Here is a 22,426-nt window from a genome sequence, read left to right as displayed (position 1 = left end):
TCTCCCTGTTGTCGCCTTTTGACACATCTTCCTCTTGGTAGAGCCGGTCACCATAGAAACAGATGACTCCGCCTCCAAGGGGGGAAGAAAAGAGAGGACTCGGAGGGTTTGTTGTTGGGGGAACAAACATTTCAAAGTAGATCAATCCATGTGCAGATGGGCGAGACTCACCCTGGCGTCTTTTGGTGACAACTTCCTGTTTAAAGCTGATTTGCGGCGCATGCATATTCAAATGTGGCGTCACAGTGAGACCAATTAGCGCAGCAGGGTGACATCATGACAGGCGCCTAAACGGGGAATTAACGGAAACTAATCCTCACACGTCTCCCCTGCGGAGATTCATCAAAGCCACAGGGCACAGTTGTCTTGTTAACAACAACTCTTTTTTATTAAAAAAAAAAAAAGACAACAACAAATAAACAGCAGCATACGTTAAAACATTTTGCAAAAGGGAATGCAAAAGATGTTTTCAGAATCGAGCATTGTCCCTCATTTTGTCATTTTAAATAAAAACAAAATACAATGTACAAAAGTGCTTACATGGTGCAAATAATGAGATAAAATGTCTATAAAAGAAGGGTAAAAAGACTTTTACATTATATTCCACGTGTGAAAAGGATGAATGCGACTATGTTACAAAGCAGAAGGAAGATCCCAAAAAGCTGCTCGCTAGGTAGTTGAGCCCCATGGCACGCATCGACATACCCCGATTACTGAAGACGATGGTTAATAATAAATATTGCTTAAATAACCCGCGTGGCTCAGAGGTGGGTTGCGTTCTGCTTTTGTTGGGAGGGCAGAACCTTCAAGCTGTTAACAAAGTCCCATAGTTTGCTAGAAACAATCACAGATACTCACCAGCTTGAATGGCACTTAAGTCAAGAACAGGTGAAGATAGTTGTACACAGGAACCTTCTAATGTGTGACTTCCTCTCAGGCTGGTGGATTCAAAGCCACCGCATTAGGAAAACTGTCTGTAACGCGCCCGAGACCCTCAAACGGGTCCGGACAGGACAGGGAAGTTCCGCCTGATAAAAATGTCCAAAGCATGACTTCTTGCCCACGTTTCCGATTAGTAACTGTTCTCGTGACCCGCCAAGATGTAGAGGTTGCTCAGCGCCGTGGGGTTGTCTGTGGGTCGGCTCTGCAGAACCACCACTCTGCAGGGGAGGAAAACAGAAGAACCTTAACTAATAAGGCTGGGTGATGAAACGATATCAATTAGGGATGTCCGAAAATGGCTTTTTTGCCGATATCCGATATTCCGATATTGTCCAACTCTTAATTACCGATACCGATATCAACCAATACAATATACAGTCGTGGAATTAACACATTATTATGCCTAATTTGGACAACCAGGTGTGGTGAAGATAAAATCCTTTTAAAAAAAATGTATTAAATAAAATAAGATAAATTAAAAACATTTTCTTGAATAAAAAAGAAAGTAAAACAATATAAAAACAGTTACATAGAAACTAGTAATTAATGAAAATGAGTAAAATTAACTGTTAAAGGTTAGTACTATTAGTGGACCAGCAGCACGCACAATCATGTGTGCTTACGGACTGTATCCCTTGCAGACTGTATTGATATTAGGGCTGCAACTAACGATTAATTTGATAATCGATTAATCTGTCGATTATTACTTCGATTAATAATCAGATAAAAGAGACAAACTACATTTCTATCCTATCCAGTATTTTATTGAAAAAAAACAGCATACTGGCATCATACTTATTTTGATTATTGTTTCTCAGCTGTTTGTAAATGTTGCCGTTTATAAATAAAGGTTTATTTGAAAAAAAATAAAAAAATTGTTTTTTATTAAAAAATAGTAATAAAAAAACCTCTGCACATGCGCATAGCATAGATCCAACGAATCGATGACTAAATTAATCGGCAACTATTTTAATAATCGATTTAATCGATTAGTTGTTGCAGCCCTAATTGATATATATTGATATATAATGTAGGAACCAGAATATTAATAACAGAAAGAAACAACCCTTTTGTGGAATGAGTGTAAATGGGGGAGGGAGGTTTTTTGGGTTGGTGCACTAATTGTAAGTGTATCTTGTGTTTTTTATGTTGATTTAGTTTTAAAAAAACCAAAAACCAAAAAAAAAACCTGATACCGATAATAAATAAAAAAACGATACCGATAATTCCTGATATTACATTTTACAGCATTTATCGGCCGATAAAATCGGCAGGCCGATATTATCGGACATCTCTTATATCAATATACAGGTATATCGTGATAGACAGGTAATCGATATCATTTTTTTTAAAAATGCAATCGACAAAACATTCAAATGTTTTTTCTTCTTCTTCGTCAGAAGAAACCAGAAGCTGCGAAGCAAGGTTGGTTGCATGAACAAAGGCACTCTTGTCTGGTAACCGAGCAACACAGGAAGTGATTGCTGAGGGAGTGACATGCTAACAGCCAATGAGGTAACAGTATTATGATTGGTTGCGCCACTTTGTTGTCTTGTGGTTGATTCTTTGCATGGAGTGAGAAGAGAAAGTAAAAGTGCTGCGGAGGGCGAAGAAATTGTGGATTAGAGGAAAAATCACCTCGACAGTATGGCAGTTTTTTGGATTAAAAAAAAAAAGGCACCATAGTCAGACCAACGTGGTCTGTAAATGATGCAAGGCGCTCGTTCCCACCAAGACCAACGATACCACACCACTTTAGCCACACTCACCCTTTAGAGCACAGATGTAAGTTCCTGGCACTAAACCTGTAGAAAATAGTTCTTTCAGATTTCTCTGTTTACATTTTCACACTTTTATTGCAATTTATAAAGCATTTCTAGCATATTTCTTATTTTTGCACCTTCATTTTAGGAGGTTATTCTTAAGTGTTCAATGTGATTTTACAATAGTGTTCACAGTGAGTGTTTTCCATGCTTGTTTTGACACTTCCTTTTCTTTCTTCCTTCATAGCTGAGGGAATTATAATCAGAGAAAGGCTATATTTTAATTAAAAATGTTCACAATAAATATGTTTTTATCCTGATTCTTATTTTCGATGGGTCATTTATTTTATTTTAATTTTTTTTCATGGGTCATAAAAAATATCAGCTGTCGATATCGACCAATTTAAAACATGGATGGATGGATGGATCATCATACAGTGTTCAGCCATATCGCCAAGCCCTACTAGCTAAACGGAGAGCAGGAAAGGAGCGAGCCGGTACTGACCTGTCAGATCCGAGGAGGCGGAACACACGGCTTGGATCGCAGATCTCCTGCGTCACCTGTCAACGACAACACAAGCCTTTTACTTTGAAAGTACACAAGATCACTTTTTTTTAAAAACTACAAATGCATCAAAGACTCTGGACATTGCGAGTGTTGGTTTACATAATGTGTAGTCTTGGGTGTGTCCACTCATCATATCACTGCATTACCAATTGTAATAACAATATCGCTAATAGTTGGTTAATATATGAAAATAAAATGTTGTTGTACTTGTGCAATGACAACAAAGTTTGTTCGTTCCTATTCTGGTCATGAGGTGTAAATTAGACTTAGACTTCCTTTTATTGTCATTCAAATTTGAACTTTACAGCACAGATAATAACGACATTTCGTTGCATTAACTCGTTGTAGTGCAGGATGGAGTATTGTTGGCAGTTTTTGGATGTGTTTTTCCCCAGACAGTTTTATGACCCATTATCTGCATTTTTAGCCACCTCGATGTGCCGTATTTTACGACTCAGAATGCATTAAAAAAAAGAAAAAACATATGTGGCCTTGTCTTACATAAGGATTGTGAATGATAGGCAAAATTCCAAAAAAAGTGCCGTTCCCTTTTAAAGGGGAACTGCACAATCATTATGAGACAACAACACATATATCTTTAAGATTCTGAAGATGATAAAAAAATGCGGAGTCACTGTTGCAGCCAAATCCCCCCATCAACGTTTTATATACACACTGCAAGTATATATTTAATGCAGTAAAAGACATGTTCATAACAACATGTAATACGTACAATATTTACCGTATTTTGGTCATTTTATGCATTACCGAAACTTATATACTTAGTGCATTTATTTCCGTTTCCGGCTACAAAAGTGTGTTCTTACTTTCGGAAACAAACCAGAGTGTTTTTAAAATCATGGCAGACTTGGTAACAGAAAACAAAGAGGACTATTTTTGGACAAATGAGAATTCACAACCATATAATTTTAAAGCTGAATATACGGAGGATGAACTGCTGGTTATAGAAGCGAGCACTAAGAGAGAGTGAAACATTGGAGCAGACGGAAGCCTAGAAAGTGAGGTCTGTGTGACTTGACTCTAAATGTGGAGCTTGGAGCCAATCTTAAACAGTACAAGTGTAACACACCCGACTTTCACACCAACAGTTGAGTAGCGACATTTTACAGAGCATGCAGAGCGAGATAAAGCTGCTGACCAATCATCATACATCCGTGTGTGTCAAGGACCGCCGAGGAGCGTGTCCCTGGTCGTAATGTGTACACATGATGTAGCCTGACACTGTGTGTGTAAAAGTGTTCTGACATGACATGACCGACACGAGACAGGTGGACGGGGGACACCTGCTCAGGTGTAAGTGCTTGGCTTCATTGAGGGGAGATCTGATCTGGGTCTTGGGTGTTGACAAAGGCGGGCAGCGGAACAAACCTCCATCAACAAGCTGCTCACCCGTGAACGCCTCAGCTTTTTGCGAGGAATCATACAGAGACAAATGATGAATTATTAAAACGCAGCTCCTTTTTTTTTTTGATGCTGCATCAATTTTGTATGGAGGCTGACATTTAAAAATAAATAAATAAAAATTCAGCGCTACCGTAGAGCTGCCAAGCAGGACTCCATAAGTGGAGCGTGTGCGAGACAGATGGCCAACCCCTGGACAGCTGTATCGCTTTCCTTCAAAACAACATGCTTCACCTCCCTGTGATCTCAACTCTTATTGTGTGAGCGCGTCAAGTCATGATCAGGTTCACGGAGATAATAAGTCCCTAATCTCACCAGCCGACAGCTGCAGCGTGTACGCACGCATGTCGACGCCACAAACACAAAACTAACGACACGTGTCTGCAAATGTGCACAATGAATTCAGCGACACCGCTAGTGTTATTTACTAAGCAGCTCAGACATTCAAAGTCAGGACCATTTAAAATACAGGTGTCAAACTCAAGACCAGATAACTTTATGTGGCCCATGGAACCCTGAAAATGTGTGTTAATAAGAGACACTTCATAATTTTTGCTAATTAACACCCTTTTTTGAAAATAATTCTACAATAGTTGTACTTTAATATCACCTTGGCCTTGTTTACACTAATCCAATCAATCAAATCCACTTTATTTATATAGCACATTTAAACAACAAGAATATTTCCAAAGTGCTGCACAGCCATGTTAAAAACAATATTATAAACAACATTACGCTCCACCAATGACTGAATAAAAACAAAAAATAAATAAATATAAGTACACTACACATCAAATCTGAGTTTTTTGTCCTCAAGTGATACAGATTGGATTTTTTTGTCTTAACGCTCCAAAGTGCGTCAAATCTGATCTTTTCGCGTTAGATTCAGGCCACCACGCCCGGGAATCCTTTTTGGTGATTTAACTGCCAATTCCATCCCTTGATGCTGAGTGTGAAGTAGGGAGGTAATGGGTCCCATTTTTATAGTCTTTGGTATGACTCGGCCGGGGTTCGAACTCACGACCTACCGATCTCAGGGCGGACACTCTAACCACAAGGCCACTGAGCAGGTTATCAGAGAGGTTTAGCTTCTGTCCACCAGTATCGCTGGTAGTTTTGCTTACCTCGTTCGACTTGAAGCTCTTCCCCTGCATGCCGTGCTTCCAGAAGGCCAGCACGCTGTCCTGGAGGCACACTTTGGGGACACAAACAGAACGTTTGACATCCCAGCTTAATAGGGAAGAACAAAGTCAAAGTGGAGGTGGAGTCGTACCAACAGAACCGATGCAAAAGTCGAAGCTGAGCTCGGATGCCAGCTTCTTGTTGGACTTTAATTTGCCTTGAAGATTAACAATCTTCAAGTTTTCTGGGGAGAAATAATCCGAAATGGCTTGGAAACATGATCGTGAACCAACGTATTTTTCCGATTGAGACTTACGGTCCAAGCACACCAGGACGGTGTCTCTCTCCAGCTGGGTGACGTGGATGGCGTCTACCTGCTGATGAGCTGCAAGTACAACAACACTCGGTGAAAACTCTCTAAGTGATGACATAATGCACATGCAAACTTTTGCTTGCATGCAGAACAGCCCCAGGCCTATGGACACTATATCAACACACCCAAGACAATGGGCATACAAACCCCCCGCCCCCCACCCACCCCACGCCTTCACCACCGCTTGATTTCTCTTCAGAATGATGGACGGCTGGCAGCGCTTTATAGCAGCAGTCGACCTCCAGGGCCCCAACTCCCCCCCTCTGTTGCGAGTTGTCGTGATTATATGTAACATGTTTATGTGTGCATGGCATGGAGGTTTTTTCCCACTCCAGACTAGGCCCCCTTAGGAGCCCCGTCTAGATTGTATTTTTTTACTCATCTTCTTCCCCAGCGTTTGACCTTTTTCCCATCTTTTACGCCTGGGGCGCCTTTAGCGACCCATCAGCGTTCCTGTTCTGTAACCCTGTACACTGTTTGCTTGTCTAATCTTGAACGGGTTTGTGCTGAAAACATAGTTTCGTTGTACTTGTGCAATGACAATAAAGACCTATCATATCCTATGTCCTGCCGGCCAGCATTGTACAGCCACTTACTCGTTCCCATCTCGGTGAACCAGGAGGAGCAGGAGTTGAGGTTGATGGTCTCGAAGCGGACCACCTGGCCGGGCTCTGCGCCCTGGCTGATGGCCACACACAGCAGAGGGTACTCCTGCTCGGGGACCACCAGCATCTCAAACACCTTCAGTGGGCTGGGGAGCGGGAAGTCAAAGTGCTGCGGGCAGAAAGTTCATGACGTTAAAGGCACGTATTGTTGCTGAATAATTATAGATATATACAGTGAAACTTCAATGTACGAACTCCTCTATATATGCAAACTTTTCGATTTAACAACTTTTAGATCACACCAAATATGCCTCTGTTTGCGAACCATGTCCCTTAAGTCCTTTAATGTGTGCAGCAAGCTGTTGGAGATCTTTTTACAGTCTGTTGTGGCCGGTGCCCTGTACTTTGCAGAAAAACATTTTGGTACGGGTAACAAAATATTTATATCGGGACAACACTAGTCCCAAATAGTCTTTCTCACATGAAGTCTGCCTTGAATAGTAAGTTTGTTGTTGTTGAAGAGAAAAGCGAACATTGTGACATGTCTGTGAAATAATTATGCCGCCATGTGTTTAAAAATGAGCAGAAAGCGTAAGGGTGTTATGAATGTGCCTGTTCCTACATTACACATATACTTAAAGGCCTACTGAAACCCACTACTACCGACCACGCAGTCTGATAGTTTATGTATCAATGATGAAATCTTAACATTGCAACACATGCCAATACGGCCGGGTTAGATTAGTAAAGTGCAATTTTAAATTTCCCGCGAAATATCCTGCGGAAAACGTCTCGGTATGATGACGTTTGCGCATGACGTCACGGATTGTAGCGGACATTTTGGGACAGCGTTGTGGCCAGCTATTAAGTCGTCTGTTTTCATCGCAAAATTCCACAGTATTCTGGACATCTGTGTTGGTGAATCTTTAGCAATTTGTTTAATGAACAATGGAGACAGCAAAGAAGAAAGCTGTAGGTGGGAAGTGGTGGGAAGCGGTGTATTAGCGGCCGGCTGCAGCAACACAAACACGTAGAGAACTGGGACAACAGAGACTCTTACCAGGAGGAATTTGAGTTGGATACGCGCTACCGTGAGTACGCGGCTGCGGCTTCCAAACATTTGATCGCTTGCCCGTACGTGCGTGCCGCTATGTGCATGTCACGTACGTAACTTTGGGGAAATATATGTGCTGCATGAACTTTGCGGAAGTGAACGGTACTTTGGGCTGTGGGATTGAGTGTGCTGTGCGGGGGTTTGATTTGTATTGGCGGGTTATATGGACGGGAGGGGGGAGGTGTTTGTTATGTGGCATATTAAATATAAGCCTGGTTGTGTTGTGGCTAATAGAGTATATAAACACTACCGTTCAAAAGTTTGGGGTCACCCAAACAATTTTGTGGAATAGCCTTCATTTCTAAGAACAAGAATAGACTGTCGAGTTTCAGATGAAAGTTCTCTTTTTCTGGCCATTTTGAGCGTTTAATTGAACCCACAAATGTGATGCTCCAGAAACTCCATCTGCTCAAAAGAAGGTCAGTTTTGTAGCTTCTGTAACGAGCTAAACTGTTTTCAGATGTGTGAACATAATTGCACAAGGGTTTTCTAATCATCAATTAGCCTTCTGAGCCAATGAGCAAACACATTGTACCATTAGAACACTGGAGTGATAGTTGCTGGAAATGGGCCTCTATACACCTATGTAGATATTGCACCAAAAACTAGACATTTGCAGCTAGAAGAGTCATTTACCACATTAGCAATGTATAGAGTGTATTTCTTTAAAGTTAAGACTAGTTTAAAGTTATCTTCATTGAAAAGTACAGTGCTTTTCCTTCAAAAATAAGGACATTTCAATGTGACCCCAAACTTTTGAACGGTAGTGTATGTTTATTTACTGTTTTAGTCATTCCCAGCTGAATCGCTTCCACTGCCCTCTAGTCCTTCACTCTCACTTTCCTCATCTACAAATCTTTCGTCCTCGCTCAAATTAATGGGGCAATCGTCGCTTTCTCGGTCCGAATCGCTCTCGCTGCTGGCGGCCATGATTGTAAACAATGTGCAGATGTGAGGTGCTCCACAACCTGTGACGTCACGCTACTTCCGGTACAGGCAAGGCTTTTTTATCAGCGACCAAAAGTTGCAAACTTTATTGTCGATGTTCTCTACTAAATCCTTTCAGCAAAAATATGGCAATATCGCAAAATGATCAAGTATGACACATAGAATGGATCTGCTATCCCCGTTTAAATAAGAAAATCTCATTTCAGTAGGCCTTTAAGGCATGTATATAAAACATTGATAGAGCTGTTTGGATGTTTTTAAAGCACTTTATAGGCAGAATAGAGGGACTCCCATTGAAAAAAAAAGGAAAACATGTGTGTCCTTGTCTAACATCAGGCTTGGGAGTGATAGGCAAAATTCCAAATAAAAAAGTGCATGCATTTCCCCTTTAAGATAGAGAAGGATAAATATGGAGGCCTACAGCGTGAAGTAGTGGTGCTGATATACCAGAACTAACCTTGATGAGCATAAACCTCTGCATAGGCTCATACCACTGCAAGAGGACAATGCCAGACTGCAGAGCGCCACACAGGTACTTGTGGCCCGTGTACGGGTTCCTCACTGTCAAGAGAAGAAGATGACCATCCACATGGTGCAATGTGCATGGGCAACTCACAACAAGATGGCAAATAAAGCTGGAGGGAGGGTGGGCTCACCGATGCAGCACTTGTGACAGCCCTTTGTGTCCGGGATCTTGGTCGTCAAGGCAAACCTCCTGAGGAGACAAAAAACGGCCTGTCAGGCTGCGCTGAAAGGAGCTGCTGACGTCTTGAATGGGGCAAGCTGGACAAAGCTTCCATTTTCTGCTTTTTTTGTTCGCGGCCAAGGAACGACAAGAACACGACAAGACCATTTTGTTCCTTTTTACAGAGGAAGACTATAACTTTACCTACTTTCATTCATAAGGAGCCAACATGAGCATGACAAACAACATGAAGTGTTGAGATTTGAGGTATAAACTTGTAAGGATACTAAATGGAGTTAAAATGGCAGCTCTGTTTTCCAAGGGAGGGGTAATGCATTGCTTCACAATGTCACAGTGCATGATGCAAATCATGTTTCCTCTCAATAAACCACAGCTATTATCGCCGACAGCACTCATGCACCCCCAGGCCATGAGGCTATCACCAGCATGTTTAACTGTAGGCAAGACAATTATCTTGGCAATAATCTTTGTATGTTGACTCATTTTTATCTATATTGCTGTATAAGCTGCACAGTGAATACTCTAAAGCAAGGCTTTCTAACTTTTTTTCTTGTGAGAGCTACTTTTACATAATTAAAATGGCTAAGAGCTAACTGAATAGGCTCGTATTGTCAGAACATAAACAATATGTTGCTACCCACAATTCACATTTTATATTACAATAAAAACAAAAAACGATATTCAGATTGAGATTCTTAATCGAATAAAAATAATCATAAAATTTTTTTTTTTATAAATTATTTTTATTTTTTTTCAATCTGTCCTGTCCAGCTACTCAGACAAAGCATATTATATATTGACTACCGTATTTTCCGGACTATAAGTCGCAGTTTTTTTCATAGTTTGGCCAGGGGTGCGACTTATACTCAGGAGCGACTTATGTGTGAAATTATAAACACATTACCTTAAAATATCAAATAATATTATTTAGCTCAATCACTTAAGATTTCATGGGATTTAGCGATTAGGAGTGACAGATTGTTTGGTAAACGTATAGCATGTTCTATATGTTATAGTTATTTGAATGACTCTTACCATAATATGTTACGTTAACATACCAGGCACGTTCTCAGTTCGTTATTTATGCGTCATATAACGTACTTATACGTACGTAATTCAGCCTGTTGTTCACTATTCTTTATTTATTTTATATTGCCTTTCAAATGTCTATTCTTGGTGTTGGGTTTTATCACATAAATTTCCCCCAAAAACTGCGACTTATACTCCAGTGCGACTTATATATGTTTTTTTCCTTCTTTTTTATGCATTTTCGCCCGGTGCGACTTATACTCCGGAGCGATTTATACTCCGGAGCGATTTATAGTCCGAAAAATACGGTACACCTCACGGGATGATACAAAACAAATACAAAACCAGACCAAAAATAAGTAAAATAATAAATATAAAGCAAACTTAATGATCATAATCTATACTATTTATAATATTTTCCAATTAACTTATGCCACTGATTCCCAAATCGCGGTACGTCTACCCCTGGTGGTAGGCGGGCTCCATCTAGTGGTACGCCAAAGATTTGATTCACTATTTAAATACAATGTTTTATTTCCCTATATTCAAAGGCAGTGTTACTGCTCGAACTGTGTGCAATGTTACAGTGTCCAAAATATTAAATATACTTGTTAAATAAAACCTCTGCCTTGACTGACTGACCTATGAAATTTATTTGAATTGTTATGTTCATACTATAATTCTTGTTACTCATTGGGCTAAATCTGGGACCACGGGTACATTTTGTGTCCTATATTTGCTGGTATGACAAAGTTCCATGAATCCTTGAAAGATTTGCAACAAACAAACAAGCTGGTGTCACCTGGGGAGAATCTTGTCAGGAAACCGGTGAGTTTGGAACTGAGCGGCCAAGCCGGGCTTCTTCAGCTGCTCGAACAGCCCGATAAGATTGTGGGAGTACAGCTGGAAGTTTTTCCCTGCAGCACAACAGAACAATCCGCCGTCAACATCAGTTGGAGGGGAAAAGACGGGACAAACACAAAACATTGGATGGTGGATCCTGTGAGGCAGCTGTGACATTTAGCAAGATTAGACGTGAACAGCAGTAAAAACAGTGTGTGTGTGAAACGAGATTACCTTCTGATGAAGCCAGTTAGTAGAATGTCAGATGAAGCCAGGCGAGAGGAGGGTTGAGGTTTACGAGGGAAGAGGAGAAGAGGAACAGTAAGTAGACCTCATCAATGACAAAACAATGAAAAGTAGCAGGGTTTAGTTTAGTTGTTTGTGTGGTAAATTCACTTCAAGTAACTTTGAGACCATTTGGATGTTTCACAGACTTGCAACAATGCAAAGTCACATTACTGCTGACCCAGCAACTTCAGAGGACTGCAAGTGAACCTGTTGGTCCAGCCAGGATGCCTCCTAAGTTGGTGCTGATGTTACTGTTTAGTGTCATGAGTGGCGCTTGTACACTTTGTCTCACATGCAATGAGTAGACATTGATTGACAAGGATTACTTCTGTTAGCGTTTAGTTAATTACTAACAGTTACAACACACTTGCATGGGGGGAGCAAAAGCACAATTGTGGCTAAAATAATTTATATTTCAGCTCATTAGTTTGAAAATCAGTAAATCTGCCATTGCGTAATCAGCGCGTCGCGGTGACAGCTCTTAGAAGAGGCAGGCTTAGCAAACAAAAGGAACGTCGTCTATTTTCAGGGGTGGCGGCAACGCCAGATAACGCAGGGACAAAGGCAGCAGCGGGAGGCGATGACGCTGACCAGTGACGGGTGAGGCGGGAACTGCGATGGTCACTTACCCGATAAAGACATCAGGTTGTTGTTGATAACGTACAGCCATGTGCACTTCCTGGGAAAGAGCTGAAAGGAAAACAAAAGGTATGATCAACTGCAGCAGTAGAAACACATCAATACAGGTACGATACTACATTCCTCTAGTTATGTGACATTTTGTGGAACTGTATTTAGCCCCTAAATGTGTGCCTTCAGGGATTAATATATATTAGGGTAGTCCCAGTACGGAAATGTGTATTGATATTTTGATACTTGTCAAAATAAAAGGGACCACAAAAAATGTCATTATTGGCTTCATTTTAATAGAAAATCTTACAAATACATTAAACATCTGTTACTTATTGCACTTAAAGAACAATTTTAAAAGATTGGAAATAAAATTAACATGCATTAAACACACTGGGCTTTTCTTATTGCACTAAAAGAACAATTTTAGGAGATTGGAATTCAAATTAAAAGGCATTAAACACACTAGGGTTTCATTAATGCACTAAAAGAAACATTTTTGACGAATGGAATTAAAATTAAAAGGCATTAAACACAATCGGCATTTCTTATTGCACTAAAAAAACAATTTACAAATTTCCATCTTACATATAGTATTGCCACAACCTAGGATTAGGTTAGAATAGAATTAAAAAAAAATATTTAAATTGTAGTAAATGATTCATGATTTATGGTTGCCACACCTAAGACATGTCGTAGGTAAAATACACATTGTTGAAGATAAAACACGAATTGTAGGAATTTGTTACAAAATTCTGTCAATTCACTTGCATTAGTTTACGCTATGTGGGCGGTTTTTGACTGCGCTAATAACTGGCAACAAGCCAACCAGCTGTGTGCGTATCTATGTATCTATATGTGCACAGCGGAGGAAATTGTTAACTACAATACCAATTTATTGTGTGGCTATTATTTAAAAAAACAGTACAACTTAGTTAAAAGATTTTAGTGTGTGTTTAAGTTCTTTATGAGCATATTCAACAATGCCGCGATAATAATGGTAACCATGATCATTTTGGTCAGAATAACTTAATTTATCCATTTAACAGAGACAGAACCTGTTTATTGCTTTTGGTTGTGATTTTTATTCAAGTGTAACATTTTGCTGACAGAGTATGTTTTAATTGTATTATTTGTTTTTTTAATTAAAGTTCTTTTTAATTCAACTATTTAAAAGTTTACATTCCAATTACAATATTAAAATATATAATGGAAATACATTTGTATTTTATTGCATTTAAAAGGATATTTTAGCAAAATTATTATGTGTTACTATTACATCAGTGGTTAACGTAGTCTCAAAAAAATGTTGACAATAATATTGTTTAACGGCAATAAATTGCAAGGCAATATATCATCCAGCAAAATGTGTTGTGGGCCCAGGCCTAATTGCAGGTTTGTTTTTTGTGGAGAGACATCAATTTATTTTCAGATCAGTAAATATTTATTAAATTCTGCCAATTTCTTTATAACTGTGGATATTCCCTTTCATTTAATCAGTAATTTATGCATGAAACTTGATGCATATGCAAGAGCTGCATCAAGTAAGTATGCAAAAATGTCTACTGAACTTGAATGATCTTTACCTGCTCCATTGTGGCTTCATGCAGCTCATTCAGATTCAGCGTGTAGATGCCATCCTCTGTCCCAAAGATCAGGTACTGGTCTAGGAGCAAATACTACATGTTATACATATCAGGTACATGGCAAGTTGGGTTAAGTTGTGACGCTGTTGGCCGAGCTACCTTTGGTGTCTGGATGGATCCAGGATGTGGCACAGTTGATCTTCAGAGGACATCCATCAAACACTTTAGAGAAACAGGCTCCCATCTGTTAAAGAAAAGCAACAAAACTAAATATTTGCAAGAGATAGATGCCAGTGTGGTCACAGGTTTTATTTGTTAATTCAACCAGTCAGGGTTTAAAGGCCTACTGAAACCCACTACTACCGACCACGAAGTCTGATAGTTTATATATCAATGATGAAATCTTAACATTGCAACACATGCCAATACGGCCAGGTTAGATTAGTAAAGTGTAATTTTAAATTTCCAGTATGATGACGTTTGCGCATGACGTCACGGATTGTAGCAGACATTTTGGGACACCATTGTGGCCAGCTATTAAGTCATCTGTTTTCATCGCAAAATTCCACAGTATTCTGGACATCTGTGTTGGTGAATCTTTTGCAATTTGTTTAATGAACAATGGAGATAGCAAAGAAGAAAGCTGTAGGTGGGAAGCGGTGTATTAGCGGCCGGCTGCAGCAACACAAACATGTAGCGGCTACGTTGTAGCCGGTGTTTCATTGTTTACATTCCCGAACGATGACAGTCAAGCTTTACCATTGGCCTGTGGAGAACTGGGACAACATAAACTCTTACCAGGAGGACTTTGAGTTGGATACGCATGCTTGTGGAGATGGGACAACAGAGACTCTTACCAGGAGGACTTTGAGTTGGATACGCGCTAACGTGAGTACGCAGCTGTGGCTTCCAAACATTTGATCGCTTGCCCATACGTGCATGCCGCTATGTGCATGTCACGTACGTAACTTTGGGGAAATATGTGCTGTATGAACTTTGGGGAGGTGAACAGTACTTTGGGCTGTGGGATTGAGTGTGTTGTGCGGGTGTTTGATTTGTATTGGAGGGTTATATGGACAGGAGGGGGGAGGTGTTTGTTATGTGGGATTCATTTGTGGCATATTAAATATAAGCCTGGTTGTGTTGTGGCTAATAGAGTATATATATGTCTTGTGTTTATTTACTGTTTTTGTCATTCCCAGCTGAATATCAGGTCCCACCCGCCTCTCACAGCATCTTCCCTATCTGAATCGTTTCCACTGCCCTCTAGTCCTTCACTCTTACGTTCCTCATCCATGAATCTTTCATCCTCGCTCAAATTAATGGGGAAATCGTCGCTTTCTCGGTGCGAATCGCTCTCGCTGCTTGTGGCCATGATTGTAAACAATGTGCAGATGTGACGAGCTCCACAACCTGTGACGTCACGCTACTTCCGGTACAGGCAAGGCTTTTTTATCAGCGACCAAAAGTTGCGAACTTTATCGTCGATGTTCCCTACTAAATCCTTTCAGCAAAAATATGGCAATATCGCGAAATGATCAAGTATGACACATAGAATGGATCTGCTATCCCCGTTTAAATAAGAAAATCTAATTTCAGTAGGCCTTTAAGAGCAGAACCAAGCACTAAGCATCGTCATACAGCAGAAGAGACATCACTCACCAGAACTTTGGGTGTAGGCGGCAAACCGTTGATCGCTGGTTTCTATGAAAGAGACGACAACAGCGTAAAGAAACCCCAATTTCCCTAAATTTAGCTTCCACAATGAAGCTATCAAACAATACTGGGCTGCACTTATGTTCCTGCTAAGATATAAAAAATATCTGATTTAAGGTTCAAGAAGGTCAAATCTTTTCTCTGCGACAACCACTAAACTAAAAGCAGGAGACGTACAGGAAATTCCTTCTTCATCCTCCGACGCGCTCGGTTGGGTGCCGGCTTGGGGCTGCCGCCATTCTCGCTGCCATCAGAGTCGTCGTCTGCAGTCACAGCGGACAAAATATTAATGTCAACGTTACTGGATCGTCATGCGGCTAACATTTGGCATGAGCTTATGTTTGCATCAAGCTACCTCACCTTTGCATTCAGATTTACTGACAGCTTCGTAAGAAAGAAGCCAGAAAATGAGGAGCGACAAAGCGGAAGAGAGATGAACACACATGCTGTCATGCACCTTTGCCAAAGAAAAAAAAACGACACTCAGGAGGGGGATGTGTAGAATCCTACCTTGGTCTGAGGCTTGGGACAAGAGCCCGGGGCTGCTGACGCTGACTGAGAGAAAATCCGGAGACGAGCCCCCCGCCTTTTGGCCGTGTTCTGGCGTGCTCTGCCTGCGCACCCTTTGGCCCGGTCCGTTCTCCGAGTTAGGGAAGCGCCGCACCGTCAGGGACCGCTCATCGTTGAGGCCAATCTCCTCGGAGGGGCTGTGTACACGGGGCTGAGAAGGACGACCAGGGTGGCGGATTTAACTTAAAACTGCAGATTAGGGCTCGAAAGGGCACATGATTTCGCAATGCATCGTGGGGGCTGGGTAGCCATTGTTGGTGGACTAAGTTTTTGTTTACATGGCTGTAGTCAACCAGCGGTATTGCGAGAGAGAGCAACAAATTGGATTAAAATGGATCGTACAAAAGAAAAAAATCTGGAGACTACCAAAAAAAACCAGCACCCTGTTCTAAAGGCTCGCCACCTTAAAAAAAATAAGTAAAATTGGTGGAAATGATCCATAGGAGCACGTCCAATAGACGAGATTTGAGCAAGCTTCCGAATGTGTCCTGTATCTTGTTCGTCAACGGAGCTAGTTTTTATACAGGTCAAACATTTCGGAATGTCAAGTCGGTAAGGACTGTTTTCACTGCTGGATTCTAGAAAGAGGTTCCGCAGCCTGCGAAGCAGAACCTCCAGGTTCTGTAACAGCTTCTTCCCTCAGGCCGTAAGACTCTTGAACGCATCATAATTATCCCCTTAACTCCCCCCAAAATGGATTAACTCGCTGGAATAAAAAAGACAATATAACATACATCCATAAACGTGGATGCATGTGAACAAGTGCAATATATTTATCTGTACAGTAACCTATTTATTTATTTATATATGCACCTTATTGCTTTTTTATCCTGCACTACCATGAGCTAATGTAACAAAATTTTGTTATCATCTGTACTGTAAAGTTCAAATTTGAATGACAATATAAAGGAAGTCTAAGTCTAAGTCTCTAAGTCTAAAGAATCACAGACAAATTCACTTTGGGTTTGTGCAAGACCTCGGAATTTCACACCAAACTTACTCCTGTTTTCAAACTACATATATTTCAAGTCTGAAATATACTGTGCATTAATGTGGGAAATATTTCAAGTCTTCTCAGTTATTGATCCATGAATAGGGAGGGGTATTGCCTTTTCCCCCAAATACTGTATGTTGTTCGTAACCCTCAGCTAGCTTAGTTTAGCAGCCAACGCTAACATCCGACTAAATGTTACGTGTGCCACAGAATAAAACAGGCTTTGATTCAAACTTACCGGTGTGAAAATACCGTGAACCAGGTGATAGGGTTAAAAGTCATGTTTGATCATATTACGACTGCTATCCAGACTATTCATCGTCCCACTAATTCACACTTCTTTGGCTTTGCTTTTACGCTTGAAATGAGAAAAATCTCACCAAATAATTTTTCCCCTTGAAACGATCATGACAACCATTGTGGCAGTTATTGATGCCACACATTCAACATGTTTTGAACTTGTTAAAGAAAAGAACACAAATTTAGGACAAAGTCTTCTATTCAGTGCATCGCGTTTCCACGTCACACTTCCGAGATCTATTATCTTTTTAATGCAAGGTAGTATCATCAGAAATGTGACAATGCCTCTTACCTTTGGGGGCCGAGGAGGAGGATACGCTGGCTTGAGTGTAGAGCTGGAATAGAACATGAAAAACAAATGTCAATGCTCAGATGAAAACAATGACGACACTCGAATCTATACACACTGGACATAACATTAGGTACACCTGCACAATCTAACCGGATGCAAGAGCTGTGGAAAAACATGTTTTCAACAATATGCTGTTGCAATTTGCAGTAATAGAGCTTTTTTTTTAGCTACACGGCAGAAAACAATCACAAAATTCAACTTATCGTTCAGTTTAAGACGTTGTGTGTCACCGTTTTTTAAACGCAAAAATATAACACCACCAACAGCTAGCATTTGTTACCGAAAGTGGTTTAAAAGAACATATCTAACAAATAAACGTTTATATTTGTCACAATTAGAAGTTTAACATTTTGATGATGGTCTATTATGTCAACCTCACGCTGTACATGTGTGCTGCAAAACAAAACCAATGCTATGATAGCTGTATTGCTATTGAACCCATAAGTATATAACAGTATTATAAATATGCTGGTATTTCCATTTCAAAATGCTTGCAATACAATGCAGTCGTATGTGATGGTAACAAAGGAGAACTTGGGAGTAGTCCCTTCAATCAAATTGTTTCTGCCGCTGTTAAGACGTAAACTACATCTCTCTTGATACTTTGCACGGTGCATGCGAGCAGAGCAAAGAACTTCCTGCGAAGTTTAAACCAGAAGTATGGACACATTTTGGTTTTACGGTGAACACAAAAACGATTAGAGGAGAAATCATGATGTTGAAGTATCTCGTTGGTCCCATGAACGAACAGACAAGCAATTATTTCCTTTTGGCGTAAATCCTTGTGTGGATGCACGGACGTGCAAAAGATACGACCAAAAAAACAAGGAATACGAGTAATAGGCCACTTAATGAACGGTCACTCGGAGATTATCCTTGATGTTAAACCAAACATCAATTTGTGAGATAATTATCGCATTAAAAGTTACATTGTCAATAAACCCCTTAAGAACCAGCATTCTCCTAATACAAAAATGTCCGCTGCAGACGCCGATGCTTCTCAAGAAGTTGAAAAACACTAAACTGAACATTGATTTACACTCATGTTTAGTCACTTTAAAGCAGTGCTTGTCAATGACTTTCTGTTACGCCCATTCGAGGGAGAAGACAAACATTTCGCGCCCACTCCCACTCCCAGCCGCGACCATAAATATAATTTTTCAATAAAATTGTAATAAAATACGCCTCTGCATAACATAACATAGTATCCTTAACATTAAAGGACACAAACAAGAAAAATATAGAGGAACTTACAACAAAGAATGACTTTAATAACATTATTTTTTAGTCTAACAGAAAATATTAAAAGTGCATCAATTTGCCTGACTCAAAAGAATAATAATAATCTTTAAAATATAAACATTTTGACTGACCACTTGACACTGAAAATTAAAATTGTATTAACTCAATAAATAATAGTCATATTTAACAGCAACATTAACATTTCTCGCCCCCCACACACTCTCTGCTGTGACTGTAAGTAGTATGATTTGTAAATTAAATTGTTATAAGTAGACCTCTGCATAACATTGTATACTTAACATTAAAGAAAACAAGAAAATAAATAAATATAGATGAACTTTTTAAACTACCGGTGTTAACATTTCTTGACCGACTTGAGCCATTTGATAAAGAAAGATGTAATTAAATAAACTCAATAAAGAATAATACATTCAAATTGATCAGCAACATTATCTTAGGATACTACTTCTCAATTATTTTCTGTTAAGAAGACGAAAACATTAGCTCAAATTGTTGTTGAGCTATCTTAGCCTTCTAATGTAAGACAACAGCGTCACTGTCCCCTGACAAAATAAAGAATGATTTTCCTAAAAACTACTTTTAATTGGATCCTTCGGTATTTGGCAATGGACGAGTAAGTTATACAATACGCTATTACGTTCGCGATGTAGCTCATAGTTTAATTTATTGCCTTGAGCCTCCACGGTTTACAACTTAAATCATCCGTTATTTACATGATACATTGTAAAATAGAAAAGTCAATATACTAACCAGGATCTAGCATTAGAAAGTTACGGACTCAATTGAAGTTTAACCTTTGCCAGCCTATAGTTCCAAACTGTACGTCAGCCGGGCTTCGTTCTCATCTCTCGTCCGGCTGCATCGCCTCCTTCTTTAGTGCTGGTAACAAAACACGGTGAGCCGCTGAGCTCGCTATTTCATCTGGGATGTTGTGTTGTGATGAGAGTCCCTCAAAACAGATGGCTTGTGGCGGTCACCGATGTCCAAAATGCACCACAACAGCAAAATAGCTACAAAACCTTACAAAACATTTCTGCTGGGCGGCGGCTAATGCGCAGTCACCGTGATGTGTGGTAAGCAAAGGTTCATTTGCATCAAACAACTCTCGTTTTAAAAAAGAACAAAAGAAATGGCTTGAAAATGGGTCTGTAAAACAAAATATACACATATTTTTCAACAAAAAAAACACCATTACATGTTATGTAGACTACAAGGAAGTGTTTAAATGTAGAAAGAAAATCATGATATGACCCTTTTAAATAGGGCTGCGAATCTTTGTGTGTCCCACGATTCGATTCAAAATAGATTTTTTTTTTATTCAACGCGATTCTCTATTCATTCAATACATAGGATTTCAGCAGGATCTACCCCAGTCTGCTGACATGCAAGCAGAGTAGTAGATTTTTGTAAAAAGCTTTTATAATTGTAAAGGACAATGTTTTATCAACTGATTGCAATAATGTAAATTTGTTTTAACTGTTAAATGAACCAAAAATATGATTTATTTTATCTTTGTGAAAATATTGGACACAGTGTGTTGTCAAGCTTATGAGATGCGATGCAAGTGTAAGCCACTGTGACACTATTGGTCCTTTTTTTTTTTTTTTTTTTTTTACAAATGTCTAATGATAATGTCAATGAGGGATTTTTAATCACTGCTATGTTGACATTGTAACTCAGTGTTTCCCACACATTCATTTATTTGTGGCGGCCCGCCACGAAAGAATTACGTCCGCCACAAATAAAATATTTTTTTATTTTTTTGTCCTGTCCAGCTTTTCAGGCAAATCATATAGTTGATGTAGATGCCCATATAGGCTGTTCAGATTTACTTTACAAAAGAGAAGTGTAGGATACTTCTCTTGTTGCCTTATTTGTATTTGACCACTACTGTTTTCTGTTTATTTGTTACTGACTGTGGCAGGACACCTCTGCCTCTGTTTCACTTTATGTTGCTGGTAAATAATATGGTTGTAGTAGTAGGCTAAAGTTAAAGGCTAAAGTTAAATTATTTAGTATGCACTAATTAAAGGGGCAGAGCTTTAAGAGACATTTTAGCTTTTATATTTTATAAGATATATTTTTTGTAAGAACCACAATTAATAAATATATTTCAGTGAATAACTTATTGTTCAAATCTGTATATAAATATGTACATAAAGTGTTGTAATTATATTGTAAAATGGATGGATGGATGGACGTTTAAAACAAAACTGTTATTATTAATTAGTAAGTATACATTTTTTAAGCCTTTTTAGAGAAAATCATATCATTGTAGTAAATTATGCAAATTACTCGATGATGTCATGGTGACGACGCCCATAGCCACGCCCCCACCGCCACAGATATCTTGGCAGTTTATGGGAAACACTGTAACTAACATTGATACTGTTGTTGATAATATTCATTTTTGTTTCACTACTTTTGGTTTGTTCTGTGTCGTGTTTGTGTCTCCTCTCAATTGCTCTGTTTATTACAGAGTGTTGCTGTGTCGGGTTTGGTTTTGGAATTGGATTGCATTGTTATGGTATTGTTGTGTATTGCTTTGTTGGATTGATTAATTTAAAAAAAAATCAAAAAACGTTTTTAATAAAATTTAAAAAAATAAAATAAAATAAAATTAAAAAAATCAATTTTTTAAAAATGAGAATCGATTCTGAATCGCACAACGTAAAATTCGCGATTCGAATTCGAATCGATTTTTTCCCACACCCCTACTTTTAACACTACTCTTAGAGGGTCAACCGAAACAGCCAGAATTTTTGACACATCTGAGCAAGAACTGTGCGGGCGTTCCTAATGTTGCATGCAGGTGAGTTTTACGCACATTTCGACGTCTTCCAAGTCTTCCAGATGAGCGACGTGTCCCCTGCAGCGAGCAAACAAGTGAGGAGAAAGGAAGGAGCATTCAGGATGGTTCATGGAGGTATTATTGTGCTGCTAGGAGGGGAGGGCGTGGAGGCATTTTGAGTCGGAAAATATACAGACTACTGATTTGACCAGAGTTTTGGAAGTTCCAATTTGTGGCTTTTAGGAGTCCAAAAGCTGGATGGTGAAAGTCCACAAATGTAATGCAATCAGAGGAAGATGATGCAAGATGTTTGGCCTTTTTTGTCTGCCCCTACTCGGTCAGCTCGTGTTTGTAGGCTTGTGATCATGGGTGGTGAGATGCAGGCTAGTACAGCAAACAGTGTTAAGGGTTACCGTTGGAACAATTCGTCCTCAACGCTTTTGAGGAGGCTCCTTCAGGGGGAACAAGGCGAGAGACAGGCCGACGGCCGAAAATGGGGCA

General features: G+C 39.6%; 1 protein-coding gene across 12 annotated transcripts in view; it reads right to left on the bottom strand.

The window, feature by feature from the left end:
- Positions 1 to 361: 361 nt before the first annotated feature.
- The window catches only part of map4k5 (mitogen-activated protein kinase kinase kinase kinase 5), an 80,729-nt gene continuing 58,664 nt past the window's right edge, over positions 362 to 22,426 (bottom strand). For 4 of the 12 annotated variants that reach the window (XM_062041202.1, XM_062041203.1, XM_062041201.1 and 1 more), the window contains 20 exons: positions 22,339 to 22,377; positions 21,962 to 22,003; positions 17,812 to 17,854; positions 16,166 to 16,376; positions 16,016 to 16,039; positions 15,833 to 15,918; positions 15,602 to 15,643; positions 14,099 to 14,183; positions 13,940 to 14,019; positions 12,353 to 12,413; positions 11,395 to 11,509; positions 9,514 to 9,572; positions 9,315 to 9,418; positions 6,787 to 6,964; positions 6,134 to 6,202; positions 5,969 to 6,061; positions 5,820 to 5,890; positions 3,211 to 3,266; positions 2,712 to 2,747; positions 362 to 1,160 (listed from right to left, as the gene is read on the bottom strand). In XM_062041202.1, coding sequence (XP_061897186.1) covers positions 1,073 to 1,160; positions 2,712 to 2,747; positions 3,211 to 3,266; positions 5,820 to 5,890; positions 5,969 to 6,061; positions 6,134 to 6,202; positions 6,787 to 6,964; positions 9,315 to 9,418; positions 9,514 to 9,572; positions 11,395 to 11,509; positions 12,353 to 12,413; positions 13,940 to 14,019; positions 14,099 to 14,183; positions 15,602 to 15,643; positions 15,833 to 15,918; positions 16,016 to 16,039; positions 16,166 to 16,376; positions 17,812 to 17,854; positions 21,962 to 22,003; positions 22,339 to 22,377 — 1,582 coding nt within the window. In that variant the 3' untranslated portion in view covers positions 362 to 1,072. The remainder of the gene's footprint in view (positions 1,161 to 2,711; positions 2,748 to 3,210; positions 3,267 to 5,819; positions 5,891 to 5,968; positions 6,062 to 6,133; positions 6,203 to 6,786; positions 6,965 to 9,314; positions 9,419 to 9,513; positions 9,573 to 11,394; positions 11,510 to 12,352; positions 12,414 to 13,939; positions 14,020 to 14,098; positions 14,184 to 15,601; positions 15,644 to 15,832; positions 15,919 to 16,015; positions 16,040 to 16,165; positions 16,377 to 17,811; positions 17,855 to 21,961; positions 22,004 to 22,338; positions 22,378 to 22,426) is intronic. The other 8 variants (XM_062041206.1, XM_062041210.1, XM_062041207.1 and 5 more) reach the window with 6 other exon arrangements.

The sequence above is a fragment of the Entelurus aequoreus genome, linkage group LG03 (assembly GCF_033978785.1).
Source record: "Entelurus aequoreus isolate RoL-2023_Sb linkage group LG03, RoL_Eaeq_v1.1, whole genome shotgun sequence".
In the NCBI taxonomy this organism is placed as follows: Eukaryota; Metazoa; Chordata; class Actinopteri; order Syngnathiformes; family Syngnathidae; genus Entelurus; species Entelurus aequoreus.
The sequence above is the reverse complement of the archived record's forward strand: the minus strand, read 5'-3'. Positions and strand labels throughout refer to the sequence as shown.